At 44.9% G+C, this 17,643-nt stretch overlaps 1 protein-coding gene across 2 annotated transcripts in view; it reads left to right on the top strand.

Annotated features, from left to right (window-relative positions):
- The window catches only part of UNC93A (unc-93 homolog A), a 476,402-nt gene that overhangs the window by 401,219 nt on the left and 57,540 nt on the right, over nucleotides 1–17,643 (top strand). For both annotated transcript variants that reach the window (XM_069234531.1, XM_069234532.1), the window contains exon 6: nucleotides 2,989–3,124. In XM_069234531.1, the coding sequence (XP_069090632.1) occupies nucleotides 2,989–3,124 (136 nt within the window). The remainder of the gene's footprint in view (nucleotides 1–2,988; nucleotides 3,125–17,643) is intronic.

Genomic DNA, 17,643 nt, shown 5'->3' with positions numbered 1-17,643 from the left:
GGACCTCATCTTACAGAAGACTCACCTCATATTAGAGGGGGTAAGAGATTATTTGGGAAGCAGAGATGCTCAAAACATGTAGCATGCACTGATCAGTTAATTAACTCTAAGGGCGTTGCACTCCTAGTTAGGAAGCATTACAGAATATATCTCTTAGATTATAGGGTAGATACTGCAGGCAGATGGGTAGTCGGGAATCTTTGATGTGGGGGATTATATTCACTTGTGCTGGGTATTATTAGCCAATTTGTATTGACCCAGGTCTGCTAAAGAGGCTTCAATTGAATATAATGGAATCCCCTGCATCAGTGATTCCAAGAGACAACTTTAATGTTCTTTTAGACAGAGATCTAGATACCACATCTATGAGGAAGGGAGCCAGCACTACTAAGGTCACCAAGGCATTTAAATGTTTGAGGTGGGACTAATGACTGTTGGAAACATGGCAAATGAAGGTGTGCTGAGAGAGGAGGTGCACCTTTTGCAGCAAACAGTATCAAACCCACTCTAGAATTGATCTAGTTCTGGTGAATAATATTCCCAGAGGTAAACTGAGAGAGGTTACTCACATCTCTGTGCTTTGTTTGTATCACTAAGCCATCCTGCTGATTTTACAAATATCAGTAGAGTAGGGTAGATGGACTATGGAGACAACACTTCTACCTGACCATGCACTTGTATAAAAACTTAGAGAGCAGAGTAGGCTGTTCTTTGAGGTGAATGAGAGCAGCGCCCCCTATGCCACTGGTGTCAAACACCTTTATGGTGCATATCGGCGGAAGTCTTTGTAAGATAGCCTCTGCTAAGACTAGAAAATTATAAGAAGAAGTTAGGAGAGTTTAAGAAGATATTGTAGAGTTGCAAAAGGTGATATTGAAGGAAGAATACCATGGGGATGCTCAGACTAGTCATAATGAGCTATGTGAAAAACTAAAGGCCTTGAAGGACTTAATAGATGGAAGAGTGAGAGCTAGGTGGCAGGCCCCCCATTTACTGTGTTGTGAGTTTGGGAAATTGAGTGGCCAGGTGCTTGAATGGAAGGAAAGAGTAGATAGGGCCACAGATTGTGCTTTTTGTGCGTCAGTGCAAATCCATTCTGTAGTGTTCAAGAACTTAAAGGTAAAAAATATCTGAATCCTACGCCACATGAAATGAAGGATCATTTGTATTGTGAGGTTGAATGTCCGCAGGGGTGTCGGCTGCCTCCCAATAGGTTGGTCACAGGGCCTGGCTGCAGGCCAAGCCCAGTTGTCAGCCCTCTGCTGTGCACAGCTGAAGGCCACGCACAATATGAGGTTGGCTGCCTGTGCAGGGATTTGTCTCATGGTCTTGACATTTGCTAGGCCCTGGGGGCAACCCCTGCTGCAGTCGGCCAGATAGATAGATATATATATTCACTGAAAAAAAGCTATGTTTTTTCTCCTCGGAACCTGGGAAAAAGCAAAGTTTCGGGGTGATCTGTCAAGCGGGTGCCGAGAAAAAGGGGTGTCCCAAAATGCATTTTCCCCTTTCATTTTTCCATAGGGATTTTGAACAGCGATAGTACCAAAACCACTGAACGGAATTACATCAAATTTGTCAGAAAGCTAGTTCTTGGTCCCGAAAGAGCCCTTTATGTTATTTGGCGTAGATCCATTCAGTAGTTTTCTAGTTATTGAATGAAAAACAAATTTGTATAAATAGGGATATGGATGCTCCTTGGATCTCCCTCAGATCCTCCTCGGATCCTCCTCGGATCCTCTGCGGATTCGGAGATAAAGCAAGGCCCTGATTGGCTGGCTGCAACCTGACTGAAAAGTTGCAGTCACCCTTTTGTTTCTTGAATTACCTGGATGGTGAGAAAAAACTGTGTAAAAACATATAATGGGCCAGAATACAGATATTCTGACCCCCTCGGGCACATGGAGGGGTCCCTTAGGAGCCCCTCATGGCCAAAAATGTGCCCATTTTTTTTTCTGCCGATCTGAGGATTCGAGGATCCTTCACGGATCCTCCTCAGATCCTAGGGAAAAGCAAGGCCCTGTTTGGCTTGCCGCAACCTGACACAAATATTAATTTGTGCATTAAAAAAACATAAAAATTCACTGAAAAAAACAAAGCTTACAGGCAGGTCACTGTTAGGTTGACGTTTTACCCATACAAAACCATAGAAATTCAGAAGTTATAGCTATACTTATGGTTATACTTATCTGAAGAAACTATAACTCATGCTGGAAAGTAACTTTAGGCAACGAGTTATAGTTTCTTAACATAAGTATAACTATAAGTGTAACTATAACTGCTGAATTTCTATGGTTTTGTATGGGTAAAACATCAACCTAACTATAACGCCCCTGTAACCTTTGGACTTTGAGCGTTCTATAAACTTTTGTCAATTTCCAGGCCTATGAGAAAGACCTACAGCATAGAAACCAGTTTAAAATGTGTGTTGTGGTTTTGCGTTCGAAATAAACCTTTTGGTATGTGCCCATCTTATGCTAATTAGCTCATGTTGTGCAAAAAAAGTCATTATGTGTGTCTGTTCTGCAGTTTTAGTGACATTGCTGAACACAAGTTTTTCATCATGTAGAAGAATGTGCTTTCACATTCTGAGTGGATATTAACTCTTCAACATGGTCATCATGTGCATGCATAAATTCACAGGGATCAGCAGATTTGTGTAGATGACCGTGTTTTGGAGAGAGCATGAAAGCTTTGGTTCTATGCTCTAAATGCCAGCTGCATCAGAATGTTTTAAAGCACTTAGGGGAAAACACATGACTGCTTACAATGTGACTGTAGAGCATTGATAGTGAGCCACTAATGGTCATGGGAAATCTGAAATTGTTTCTAGTATTTTAACGAAAAACTCTGTAACCTGGCATGTTATGTTTGATAAGAAAATTGTTGAAATTCATACAAAGGTGACTTCTCATCCTTAAATTTTACTCAAAACCGCTTATCATTTCTGGATTGTAACATGACAGTTTTTATTTTGTTTCCTTGCAGTCATATGTGACCTGTTCTCTGGGAATACAGTACGTAGGTTATGTGATGATCTGTTTCGCTGCAACCAACTCAGTTTGTTCCATGGCGTTTGGCAAGCTTTCGCAGTACACAGGTAGAATTGCTCTGTTTGCACTAGGTAAGTCAGTCCATGTTTTTCTTTATATGTACAATGAAAGGGAGCATTGGCTATAACTTTCAGTTCAGTCTCAAGGAATGTTTTGGTACACCTTCGTGTTCTTTTTTTAACCCCTTTGCTGCCAGGCCTTTTCCCCCTCAGGTGGCAGGCCTTTTTGTGGCTATTTGGGGTAGTTCGCGCTTTGGCGCTCATAACGTTTGGTCCACATAAGCTACCCATGCCAAATTTGTGGCCTTTTTTTTCAACATCCTAGGGATTCTAGAGGTACCGAGAGTTTGTGGGTTCCCCTGAAGGAGACCAAGAATTTAGCCAAAATACAGCTAAAATTTGGTTTTTAAAAAAAAATGGGAAAAAGGGCTGCAGAAAAAAAGCTTGTGTTTTTTCCCTGAAAATGGCGTCAACAAAGGGTTTGTGATGCTAAAATCACCAGCTTTCAGAAACAGGCACACTTGAATCAGAAAACCAAATTTTTCAACACAATGTTGCCATTTTACTGGGATATACCCCATTTTTACTATCTTCTGTGCTTTCAGCCTCCTTCCAGTTAATGACAGAAATGGGTGTGAAAATCCCGGACAGATAAACATTTCTGAAAAGTAGAGAAAATTCTGAATTTAGCAAGGGGTCATTTGTGTAGAGACTACAAGGTTTTCCTACAGAAAATAACAGCTGAAATACAAAAATATTGAAATTGAGGTAAATAAAAAAGCAATTTCTCTCTACGTTTTACTCTGTAACTTTTTCCTGCCATGTCAGATTTTCAAAAGCAATATACCGTTAGGTCTGCTGGACTCATCTAGTTGCAGGGGTATATAGGGCTTGTAGGTTCATCAAGAGTCCTAGGTACCCAGAGCCAGTGGTCAATTTGTAAATAAAAAAGTGGCAGTGCCCAAAGCCCTTCTCTTAAACACACAGCTGCGGCAATTAAATGTGCCAGCACGGAATACTGAGACAGCATAATTCTGAAGCCATCTCGGTCCTCTTCAATCCATTTAAGGCCACTTCCTGCCCCTTCAGCTCACTCTGGCAGCTCTCTGCTTTTTACCCGTGTGACGCTTTTTTGTTTTTCCCTTCCTCTGTCTTTCCCATATGCGTCTTTTACTCGCAGCAAATGGTTGAGGCAGAAAAGTAAGTGCCGGCCCTCAAAAATAAGTGCTGGTGCTCAGCACTGGAAACAATAAGCACAAATTAAGCACTGCCCAGAGCCAATAAATGAGGTGCACCTTCCAATGAGTTTTCAATGTATACCGGGTATACAGGAATTTATTTCGTAAAATATAAAAAGTCAAAAATAGGTATCAAGAAAACCTTTGTGTTTCCAAAATGGGCACTAGATAAGGTGTTGAGAAGCAGTGGTTATTTGCACATTCCAGGGTCCCCATTCTAGCATGTGAATTACAGGGCATTTCTCAAACAGATGTCTTTTTTACACACTGTCTTACATTTGGAAGGAAAAAAAGTAGAGAAAGACAAGGGGCAATAACACTTGTTTTTCAATTCTGTGTTCCCCAGGCCCCCCGATAAAAATGGTACCTCACTTGTGTGGGTAGGCCTAATGTCTGTGACAAGGAAACACAACATGGACACATCACATTTTCCCAAAGAAAACTGACCTATTTTTTGCAAAGTGCCTAGCTGTGGATTTTGGCCTCTAGCTCAGCTGGCATCTAGGGAAACTACCAAACCTGTGCTTTTTTGAAAACTAGACACCTATTGGAATTCAGAATGGGGTTACTTGTGGGTCTCTCACCAGGTTCTATTACCCAGAATCATTTGCAAACCTCAAAATTTGAAAAAACAAATACTTTTTCCTCATATTTCGGTGATGGAAAGTTCTGAAATCTAAGAGGAGCAACAAATTTCCTTCCACCCAGCATTCCCCCAAGTCTCCCAATAAAAATGGTACCTCACTTGTGTAGGTAGGCATAGCGCCCGCAACAGCAAATGCCCCAAAACACAATGTGGACACATTACATTTTCCTAAAGAAACTGACCTGTTTTTTGCAAAGTGCCTAGCTGTAGATTTTGGCCTCTAGCTCAGCTGGCAACTTGGAAAACCTGCCAAACCTGGACATTTCTAAAAACTAGACACCTAGGGGAATTCAGAATGGGGTGACTTGTAGGGATGTCACCAGCTTCTGTTACCCAGAATCCTTTTCAAACCTCAACATTTGTAAAAAAAAACACTTTTTCCTCACATTTCAGTGATGGAAAGTTCTGGAATCTAAGAGGAGCCACAAATTTGCTTCCGCCCAGCGTTCCCCCAAGTCTGCCAATAAAAATGGTACCTCACTTGTGTGGGTAGGCCTAGTGCCTGTGACAGGAACTGCCCCAAAACACAATGTGGACACATTACATTTTCCTAAAGAAACTCACTTGTTTTTTGCAAAGTGCCTAGCTGTAGACTTTGGCCTCTAGCTCAGCCGGAAACTTGGAAAACCTACCAAACCTGGACATTTCTAAAAACTAGACACCTAGAGGAATTCAGAATGGAGTGACTGTTGGGGCTCTCACCAGGTTCTGTTACCCAGAATCATTTGCAAACTTCAAAATTTGGTTAAAAAAAAACACTCTTTCCGCTCATTTCGGTGATGTAAAAGTTCTGGAATCTAAGAGGAGCCACAAATTTCCTTTCACCAAGCATTCCCCCAAGTCTCCCGATAAAAATGGTACCTCACTTGTGTGGGTAGGCCTAGTGCCTGCGACAGGAAATGCCCCAAAACAACAACATGACCACATCACATTCTCCTAAAGAAAACTGACCTGTTTTTTGGCAAAGTGCCAAGCTGTGGATTTTGACCTCTAGCTCAGCCGACACCTAGGTAAACCTACCAAACCTGGAAGTTTCTAAAAACTAGACACCTACGGGAATTCAGAATGGGGTGACTTGTGGGGCTCTCACCAGGTTCTGTTACCCAGAATCCTTTGCAAACCTCAACATTTGGCAAAAAAAACACTTTTACCTCACATTTCGGTGATGCAAAGTTCTGGAATCTCAGAGGAGCCACAAATTTCCTTCCACCCAGCGTTCCCCCAAGTCTCCCGATAAAAATGGTACCTTACTTGTGTGGGTAGGCCTAGTGCCTTTGACAGGAAATGCCTCAAAACACAACGTGGACACATCACATTTTCCTAAAGAAAACTGACCTGCTTTTTGCAAAGTGCCTACCTGTGTATTTTGGCCTCTAGCCCAGCCGGCACCTTGGAAAACCTACCAAACCTGGACATTTCTAAAAACTAGACAGCAAGGGGAATTTATAATGGGGTGACTTGCGGGGCTGTCACCAGGTTCTGTCACCCAGAACCCTTTGCAAACCTCGAAATTTGACAAAAAAAGCCACTTCTTCCTCGCATTTCAGTGATGGAACATTCTGGGATCTGAAGGAAGCCACAAAATTCCTTCCTCCCAGCATTCCCTCAAGTCTCCCAATAAAAATGGTACCTCACTTGTGTGGGTAGGCCTAGTGCCCACGACAGGAAACGCCCCTAAACGCAACATGGACACATCACATTTTTACATTAAAAATGGATGTGTTTTTCACAAAGTGCCTAGCTATGGATTTTGGCCTCTATCTCAGCAGGAACTTAGAGAAATCTACCAAACCCACACAGTTTTTAAAACTAGGGGAACCAAAGATGGGGTGACTTGTGGGGGTCTCACCAGGTTCTGTTACCCAGAATCCTTTGCAAACCTAAAAAAAAAACACCTTTTCCTTCCATTTCGGTGATGGAAAGTTCTGGAATCTAAGAGGAGCCAGAAATGTCCTTCCACCCAGCATTCCCCCAAGTCTCCCAATAAAAATGGTGCCTCGCTTGTGTGGGTAGGCCTAGTGTCCACAACAGGAAATGCCCCATCACACAACATGGGCACATCAAAATGATCTATTACAAACTATCTGTTTTTGCAGGGGGGGCACCTGCGTTTTTGGTCCCAGGTGTGGCAGTCATCTTGGGAAACCTACCAAACCCAGACATTTTTTTAAAACTAGACACTCAGAGGAGTCCAGGGAGGTGTGGCTTGTGTGGATCCCCAAAACTTTTCTTTCTTACCCAGACTCCTCTGCAAACTTCATATATAGCTAAAACAAATCAGATTTTCCACACTTTTCTTTGTAGGATCACTGTGCTGGTACAAATTTCCTACCACCCAATGCTCTCCTCAGTCTGCAGATAAAAATTCAACCTCACTGTCTCGTTTTCAAAAATGTCTTTATTCCGCAAGGCACTGCACTGTCCCCTTTCAAGTTTTTTACAGACAGGCTCCCTTGGATAGCGGATTGTGCCACAAGCAACAGTGTCCACTCTGAACAATTCCTTGAACAACTGCACTCCAGTGTAGAAGTTATCTATATACAAATGGTGACCTTTGTTAAACAGTCGTCTACCAAGTTCCCACACAATTTTCTAACTAACTCTAAAACTGGGCAGATAACCAGGGGGGTCAATACTGGAATCCCTACCAGTGTAGGAAATTATAAACATATCCTGTACTACTTTCAGACAGCATGTACAATTTAATTCCATACCGTGCCCTCTTGCTAGGAATGTACTGCCTAATAACCAAGCGACCCTTGTACGGGACCAAAGACTCGTCTGCACTCTTTTCTTTGCATGGAACATACACCTCTGAAAACCGATGTACAAAGTGATCAAGGATAGGCCTAATCTTAAAAAGACGGTCAGAAACAGGGTGATCTTGTTGCAAGGCTGAAGCATTGTCAACAAAATGCAGCATCCGAAGAAGAAGCAAATACCGATTACGAGTCATGGTTGCAGAAAATATAGCCGTTGCCATCAAGGGACTAGTAGACCAATAAGAAGCCAGTGACGGCTTCATTATCAACCCATCAAAAAAGTTAAACCCAAGAACTTTTTCCACTGGTTAGCTCTAGACTGAGGCTTAAGTTTGGCAGCGTTGTCCCTCAAATACTGCTCCGCACACAAATTAGTCTGCTCAACAATATTTTCCCAAAATACATTGTCCATTAACAACTCAAAGAAATTGACAGGCAAAAAGTTTTCCGTATTTACTCTACACCCTGGGAGACCAGTAAACGCAGGCAACTGTGGCTACTCCATGTTTGGGGCAACCCTGGTGTCAGGTCTTCCAATGGGAAATCTTTTAGCCCCAGGTTGCTGCACTATTGGCACATCAGTGCTGCCTCTAAAACAGGCCCTTCATCTGCGCTCAGAGTGGCTTCCTTATCAGGAGATTCCTCTCGGACCAAAAACTCACTGCCAGAATCTCTCACTTCCGACTCTGCCTCAGATGCATAGTCGGTCTCATAATCATGGTCAGAAGATGACTCAAAAAGCATGCCAACGACCTGCTGAGCAGTCACTCTGCCGTGTCATGATCTTTTCTAAGAAGTGTAACTTGACAAATGCGCCAACAACCAGCATGTCTACAATAAGTAATAAACAAAGTGTGGCTTTATCAAAAAAGTTATGTACCAAAAACTATACCACTCACTTGCCTGAAAAAGCTAGACTCACCAGTGACTACTCTGCACAGACACAGCAATCACCAATGATATCCCACTAAAAAGAAAAAAGAAAAGCAAATTAGACATAAGACAACAAAAATATCATTGTGCACAAATCTAAGGACAAATTCACACACAATCCTGCATTTAGTACACCACCCACAAACATGTCATTCATCCATGGCAACAATACTCCTTTGGAGTAAATTATTTTTACTTACCTAAAACATGCAACTACGCACACTGCAGGTCAACCACTGCCAAAACCACAACAAGCCACAACATAGGAAGCAAAAGCGTTGAACTAGAACAAAAAGGAGAAATAACCAGTTATAATCATAAATGCGAATACTTTACCAGTTGACAAACACCCCGCCACCAAACATTTCGAAATTTTCCCTGGTGTCTAGTGTTCTCTGCCCCCCCCACCCCCTTGGGGCAGATGGGCCTAAAAAAATAGGCCGATCTGCCTCCAAGGAGGACAGAAATGGCCTCCGGTATTGTGCTGAATGCCTTGCCCAAGGGGCCGCCACCCACATAAATAAACAACTAAAAAAATCCCTGACGCCTTGGTGGGTTTGCCTCCCTTGGGGGCAGATGGGCCTCAAAAAAGTAGGCTGATCTGCCCCAACAGTGCATTGCCCTCTTTGGGGGGTGACCCTTGCCAAAGGGGGCACCACCAACACAAAAAAACAAGGGAAACAAAAAACAAATCCCTGGCTTCTCGGTGGCTTCTGCGCCCCTTGGTGGCAGATGGACCTAAAAAGATAGGCTGATCTGCCCCCAAGGGGGGCATAAATGGCATAAACTATATTGCCCCCTTTGGGGGGGTGACTCTTGCCCAAGGGGCCACCTCTGCACACAAAGCACACACATACAAACTCACACAAGATCCCTGGTCTAAAAAAAAAATAGGCCGATCTGCCCCCAAGGGGGGCAGAACTGCCCAACAGTGCATTGCCCCATTTGGTCGGCGACCCTTGTCCAAGGGGCCACACCCCCACACAAAAAAATCAAGAGCAAAACACCCCTGGTGTCGTCGTGGCTTCTGCCGCCCTTGGGGGCAGATCGTGCTAAAAATAATTGGCTGATCTGCCCCCAAGGGGGGCAGAAATGGCAAAAAACATTATGCCCCCTTAGGGGAGTGACCTTTGCAGAAGGGTCCCCTCTCCGACATGTGAAACATTACAAAAAATAAAATAAACAATAATCCCTGGTGTCTAGTGGGCATTCCTGCTGCCCAATCGCATTGCGAGTGGGCAGCAGGAATGCTGGAAGAGACATCGAGGGAAAGGAAAACCCTTTTCTTTCCCCCGATGCCTCTTTTAGAGGAATCCCTCCCCACGCAGAGAAGAAACTTACCTTCTTCTCCCTCGACGCGCTGGAAGCAAATGGCTTCCAGCACGTCGGGCAGCCTCTAATGATGTCAGTGCGAGATCGGGCGCTGACATCATTAGGTGGGGGTAAGGGTAGAAGGGGAAGCAATTCCCCTTCCAGCCCTGACCTGGGGGGGGATGGGAGACAGGCTCACAGGGGAGTGCTAGCGCTTCCCTAAGGGCCTGGTGCAGCGCAGGACGTAAGCGTTATGACCAGGGCACCTGAGGGGTTAAGGGCACAACTTGCAATTAAAAGGTCTAAGTGTAGCACAAACAAATTCAACAAGCGGCAAGTAAATGGTCAGAGTGCAGCACAAACAGACCCAAAAAGCTGCAGTCAAAGTGTCTGAGTCCAGCACCAATAAACCCAGCAATCTGCAATTAAAGGGTCTGAGTCAGGCACCAACGAACATAGCAAAATGCAGAGAAGAGTCTGAGTGCAGCATAACATACCCAACAAACAACCAAGGGCGAAACTTGGGGGGGAGAGGCTGTGGGTGGTTCATCCCCCTAATGTATTTTCTTATAAATAGTTGGGTGCAGGCGATTTCAGTCGGGTATTGAGAGATGTCAGCCGATTTCAGTAGCAATTTTAAGTACAAACAGACAAAAAACGCACACACACTATGTTTGAAAGTCCTCAAAAATATTGGTTATTTGACAGAATATTGTGTTTTCTCTCTTAGTACTCCTTCCAAATGACATTCCTCTCCCTTTCCACTCCCCCCTTGACCCTTTCCATGCACCCTGTTTGTTGTATAGTGTATTTAAACATTATATGCAGCCTGATTTTCAGAAAATCTGAAGCTCTCACCCCTCCCAATCTTACTCACCAAGCTACATGCCTACAAACAGCAGTCAAGGAGTCCAAGCTAGGCACCAGCAAACCCTTCAAGCTGCAAATAAACAGTCTGAGTTAGGCACCAACACACTGTAGGAGGCTGGCCTGGCTTGTAGTGGGTACCAAGGGGTACTTACACTCTGTACCAGGTCTAGTTAACCCTTATTAGTGTAGAAGAGGAGTTTCTAGCAGCTTAGGCTGATAGAAGGTAGCTATAGCAGAGCAGCTTAGGCTGAACTAGGAGACATGCAAAACTCCTACTATACCACTGGTGTCATATGCACAATATCATAAAAAAACACAATACACAGATATACTAAAAATAAAGGTACTATATTTTTATGACAATATGCCAAAGTATCTCAGTGAGTACCCTCATTATGAGGATGCCAAATATACACAAGCTATATGTACACAATACCAAAAATATGCAGTAATAGCAAAAGGAAGTAATGCAAGCAATGTAGTATTACAGTAGATTGCAATAGGAGCACATAGGTATAGGGCCACACAAACCATATACCCCAAAAGTGGAATGCGAACCACGAATGGACCCCAAACCTATGTGAGCTTGTAGAGGGTCGCTGGGACTGTAAGAAAACAGTGAGGGTTAGAAAAATAGCCCATCCCAAGACCCTGAAAAGTAGGTGTAAATTGCACCTATATTCCCCAGGGAGCACAGAAGTCGTGATAGGGGAATTCTGCGAGGAAGACCAACACCAGCAATGCAACCAAAGTGGATTTCCGGACGAGAGTACCTGTGGAATAAGGGGACCAAGTCCAAGAGTCGCAACAAAGTCGAGATTGGGCAGATGCCCAGGAAATGCCAGCTGAGGGTGCAAAGAAGCTGCCACCGGATGGTACAAGCTGTAGATTCTGCAAGAACGAAGAGGACTAGGAACTTCCCCTTTGGAGGATGGATGTCCCACCTCGTGAAGAAGCTTGCAGAGGTGTTCCCACGCAGAAAGACCACAAACAAGCCTTGCTAGCTGCAAGGGTCGCGGTTAGGGTTTTTGGATGCTGCTGTGGCCCAGGAGGGACCAGGATGTCGCCACTTGGATGAGGAGACAGAGGGGGCACCCAGCAAGTCAGGGAGTCCTCACAGAAGCAGGCAGCACCCGCAGAAGTACAGGAACAGGCACTTGGAAGAGGAGTGAACTGGAGCTCACCCGAAGACACAAAAGGGAGTCCCACGACGCCGGAGGACAACTCAGGAGGTTGTGCACTGCAGGTAGAGTGTCGGGGACCCAGGCTTGGTTGTGCACGAAGGAAATCCTGGAAGAGTGCACAGGAGCCGAAGCAGCTGCAAATCATGCAGTACCCATCAATGCGGTCTAGCGTGGGGAGGCAAGGACTTACCTCCACCAAACTTGGACTGAAGAGTCACTGGACTGTGGGAGTCACTTGGACAGAGTTGCTGAGTTCCAGGGACCACGCTCGTCGTACTGAGAGGGGACCCAGAGGACCGGTGATGCAGTCTTTTGTTGCCTGCGGTTGCAGGGGGAAGATTCCGTCGTCCCACGGGAGATTTCTTCAGAGCTCCTAGTGCAGAGAGGAGGCAGGCTACCCCCAGAGCATGCACCACCAGGAAACAGTCGAGAAGGCGGCAGGATCAGCGATACAAGGTTGCAGTAGTCGTCTTTGCTACTTTGCTGCAGTTTCGCAGACGTCCTGAGCAGTCAGCGGTCGATCCTTTGGCAGAAGGTGAAGAGAGAGATGCAGAGGAACTCTGATAAGCACTTGCATTCGTTATCTAAAGAATTCCCCAAAGCAGAGACTCTAAATAGCCAGAAAAGGAGGTTTGGCTACCTAGGAAGGAGGATAGGCTAGCAACACAGGTAAGAGCCTATCAGAAGGAGTCTCTGACGTCACCTGCTGGCACTGGCCACTCAGAGCAGTCCAGTGTGCCAGCAGCACCTCTGTTTCCAAGATGGCAGAGGTCTGGAGCACACTGGAGGAGCTCTGGGCACCTCCCCTGGGAGGTGCAGGTCAGGGGAGTGGTCACTCCCCTTTCCTTTGCCCAGTTTCGCGCCAGAGCAGGGCTGGGGGATCCCTGAACCAGTGTAGACTGGCTTATGCAGAGATGGGCACCATCTGTGCCCATCAAAGCATTTCCAGAGGCTGGGGGAGGCTACTCCTCCCCAGCCCTGACACCTTTTTCAAAAGGGAGAGGGTGTAACACCCTCTCTCTGAGGAAGTCCTTTGTTCTGCCTTCCTGGGCCAGGGCTGCCTGGACCCCAGGAGGGCAGAAACCTGTCTGAGGGGTTGGCAGCAGCAGCAGCTGCAGTGAAACCCCGGGAAAGGTAGTTTGGCAGTACCCGGGTCTGTGCTAGAGACTCGGGGATCATGGAATTGTCTCCCCAATGCCAGAATGGCATTGGGGTGACAATTCCATGATCTTAGACATGTTACATGGCCATGTTCGGAGTTACCATTGTGACGCCATACATAGGTAGTGACCTATGTATAGTGCACGCGTGTAATGGTGTCCCCGCACTCACAAAGTCCGGGGAATTTGCCCTGGACAATGTGGGGGCACCTTGGCTAGTGCCTGGGTGCCCACACACTAAGTAACTTAGCACCCAACCTTTACCAGGTAAAGGTTAGACATATAGGTGACTTATAAGTTACTTAAGTGCAGTGGTAAATGGCTGTGAAATAACGTGGACGTTATTTCACTTAGGCTGCAGTGGCAGCCCTGTGTAAGGATTGTCAGAGCTCCCTATGGGTGGCAAAAGAAATGCTGAAGCCCATAGGGATCTCCTGGAACCCAAATACCCTGGTTACCTCAGTACCATATACTAGGGAATTATAAGGGTGTTCCAGTATGCCAATGTGAATTTATGAAATTGGTCACTAGCCTGTTAGTGACAATTTAGAAAGTAAAGAGAGAGCATAACCACTGAGGTTCTGGTTAGCAGAGCCTCAGTGAGACAGTTAGTCATCACACAGGGAACACGTACAGGGCACACTTATGAGCACTGGGGCCCTGGCTGGCAGGGTCCCAGTGACACATACACTAAAACAACATATATACAGTGAAATATGGGGGTAACATGCCAGGCAAGATGGTACTTTCCTACACACACCCATCAAGTTGCAGGGAAAGGGTCCGAGTGAAACATAACATACCCAAAAAGCTATAGTCAAATGGTCTGAGCAGATTCCAACACACCCAGCAAGCAGCAAGAAAAAGGTCTGAGTGCGCACTAACAAACTCAGCAAGCTGGATACAAGAGATCTGAGTAAGGCACCAACAAACTTCGTAAGTTGCAAGTAAAGGGCCAGAGTGCAGCACCAACAAACATAGCAACCTGAATGCAAGTAATGGGTCTGAGTTCATTATCAACAAACCCAGCAAACAGCCTGCATGATATCCAAGTCAGGCAGCAACCAACCCATCAAGCTGCAACTAAAGTGTTGGAGGCAGCACTAACAAACCCAGCAAGTTGCACGCAAGCGGTATGAGTAAGTCACCAGCAAACCCAGCAAGCTGCAAACAAATGGTCTAAGTGCAGTACTAACAAAAGCAGCAAGCTGCATGCAAGAAGTCTGAGTCAGGCACCAATGAACTAAGCAAGCTGCAGGCAAAGAGTCTGAGTGCAACACCAACAAACTTAGTAAAAGTTGCAAGGTTTTTATTTAATACCGTTGTTGGCTTTTACAGTTTACAATATACCAAAAACATTTCTATAGATTTCGATAAACATATACACAACACTCAAAGTTCTTGACTCTAATGACAGCCAGCCATGGAACCTCATTTCATAGTATCTACAAACGTGCCTCAGGGGAGCCGCTTTTATCCTGATTCTGGTAATATTTACATTTGATATCAAGGACATACATAACTTTATATCTCATTATTTGTATTATCCAACATTTCTCTTCCGTACAACCACACACACTACATTCCTATTGTTTCCCCATCCTAGCACCCAACATGCACACATAAAAATATTACTACTTTTGCCAGAAATAGTACTTATTATTTGCATGAGGTAATTGTAGAAGGTCAGCGATGTATGCTGTCCAGTCCTGCTGATCTTCTACTACCTTAGCGCATGGTCACAGCACATCACTAGTATGCAGTTTGATTTTAGCTTCACAAAGGGGTCTACCTAACAAGCATTCTCTTAGACTCAGTGCAACAGGCAATCTTGATTTCCACTTACCTATCAGCGACTTCTGGCCAATATTCCACAACATGGTAGAACAACCAAACTATGCGTAGGTGTGTAGCTCCTGGTATGTTTTATTTAGGGCATTTACCTGCTTGATGTAGCCCGAAATGCACCATTGCATAAATAACTTATCAAACGGACCAATACCTATTCTTATGATGAGTTGTAAACATTTCAATTTTTGCTTTTGAAACAAATCCCATTTTCCATTAAAGATAACAGGCTGCATTAAAAAAAAAGATTGCTTTATTTAAAAGCAGTGACAAACATGGTAGTCTAATGACCCCAGCAGGCCACCGCATCTGAGATGGCTATCACTACTAATGGTATACAAATGGCAAAACATCTCAATAATATTCATCAGGTAGGTTCTTTTGCGACCGAAGAGGAATCACTCATTTCATTTTAAAATTTTCATTCTTTAGGAAATGCGATTTCCAAATTGCGATTTGGTAAAAATCGCTATTTAGAAAGCGCAATTGCCAATGTTAGTATATCTGGTCAAATAGTCCAATAGCTTATTTTTCCTCCATTTGGAGAACTAGTTTCTATTCCAGGTCTCGTATAAACATTCTGTAATTATGTAAAACTTACTTTAGTTTCATTGTAAATATGTGTGATGTAGAGATAAGTGAACTGTCTGTCCCAGTTAGATCTATCCCATCCTCACTTTCATCACATCTTAGTTTCTAAAATCGGGGGTCATATCATGAAGAGGTGTGTTGGCTCAGAACTGAGCCTGTTTTTCTGCCTTCCAGAGTCTCAAGTGCATACACAATACTGAAGCATCAGGTATGACCTGCCATATGAAACAATGGCAAGTAAGTAGGTAGACGTTGTTGAGCCTGGCCCTTTTTGCAGGGTCATCCCTAAACATTTTGGCTCCTTCCTCCTATTTTCTCTGACCAGTTTTTGTTGACTATAGGACTCTGGGCACTTTACCACTGCTGACCAATGCTAAACTGTACAGACTCTCTGTCTAAGTTGTATTGATGATTGGTTATCCATGGTTGGCATATTTGACTTACTGTTAAGTCCCTACTAAAGTGAACTATGTGTGCCCAGGGCCTGTAAATCAAATGCTACTAGTTAGCCTGCAGCACTGATTGTGCCACCCACATGAATATCCCTGTAAACATGTCTCAGACCTGCCACTGCAGTGTCTGTGTGTGCAGTTTTAATCTGCCACTTCGACCTGCAAGTGTACCCACTTGTCAGGCCCAAACCTTCCCTTTTGCTACATGTGGGTCACTCCTAAGGTAGGCCCTAGGTATCCCCATGGGCAGGGTGCTGTGTAAATAGAAGGTAGGATATGTACTGTTGTGTTTTACATGTCCTGATAGTGAAATACTGCCAAATTTGGTTTTCACTATTGCAAGGCCTATCTCTCCCATAGGGATTGCCTTTAAATATCTATAAGTGCAGTTTCCCATTGGGAGCAGAGATGGAATTTAGGGTCTTTGAACTCAAAGTTTAAAAATACATCTTTTGGTAAAGTTGGTTTTTAGATTGTCTGCTTGTAAATGCCACTTTTAGAAAGTGGGCATTTTCAAGCATCTGCTTGGCTGCTGAATACACGTCTGGGTCAGACTGACAGTTGGGCTGTTTGTGGATTCACTCTAGACAGTGACACAAAAGGAGCTGAGGTGTGTCCTGCATATCCTGATGAGTCTTCCTGAGCTGGAGTGGGAGGGAGGAGCTGACACCTGCACTTGAAAGGGTTGTGCCTGCCTGCACACAATACAGTCTCTGACCCCCTGGTGTGTGTCTGGGGCAGTGCAAGGAAGAGGTAGGATCTTGTGCACTACAAAGACTTTCCTTTGAAGTTTTTCTACTTCAAAGGCATAAATAAGTATAAGTATTGGACTGCTGACCCCACTACCTCAGATTACTTCTCGATCAAGAGGAACCTCTGCCTATTGCTTTGCTGTGCTGCACTGCTGCTGCTGCTTCTGCCTTAAGAGGGAAAGGACTGGACTTTACTTTCTGAAATCTTGTTTGTGAAGGTTATCCAAGGGCTTGGGCTGAGATTGCCTCCCGTTGAAAAGTCCCAGGGACATCAAAGACTTAATCTGCCAGCATTTGGGTACTCCTGCTGAGGACCCTGACTTGTGGTGCCAATCCAGTTCCTGGGCCCTTGGAAGTTAGTTCTGGTGAGCAACTATACGATCCAGGCACACAGACTCCGGACTACTCTAGAACCGTTGCTGCTGCACGACTCCATGCCGCCACTAGCAACACGAAGTTGTGGTCCCCGCTGTAGTGTGACAACCCCGTCCAACACCGCAGGCATGACACCGCTGCAGCCTCGCTGAAGTCCTGTGACTCCCAAAGTGCTGAGTCACCTATGTCCATGACACCTGACTCCGCTGCGGTGCCTGTAGCCCTGTGTCATGAGTGCAACCCCGTGAGGCCGCTCATCGTGTCTTGACCCACCAGATTCGCAACAGCGCCACATCATCCCTGCCCTGCAGTAAGGAACTAACACTGCACTGGATCCAGTGACGCCTCACCTCCCCGACTTTGTGCACTGGCTTGTTTTTCTCATTACGAAAGGTACTGTACCTGGGGGTACGTGCAACTCCATGACAAGCTCCGCCCTCCTCATTAGTGGCATTGGATTGTTGGGAAT

Source organism: Pleurodeles waltl, chromosome 5 (assembly GCF_031143425.1).
Source record: "Pleurodeles waltl isolate 20211129_DDA chromosome 5, aPleWal1.hap1.20221129, whole genome shotgun sequence".
Taxonomy (NCBI): domain Eukaryota; kingdom Metazoa; phylum Chordata; class Amphibia; order Caudata; family Salamandridae; genus Pleurodeles; species Pleurodeles waltl.
The sequence above is the reverse complement of the archived record's forward strand: the minus strand, read 5'-3'. Positions and strand labels throughout refer to the sequence as shown.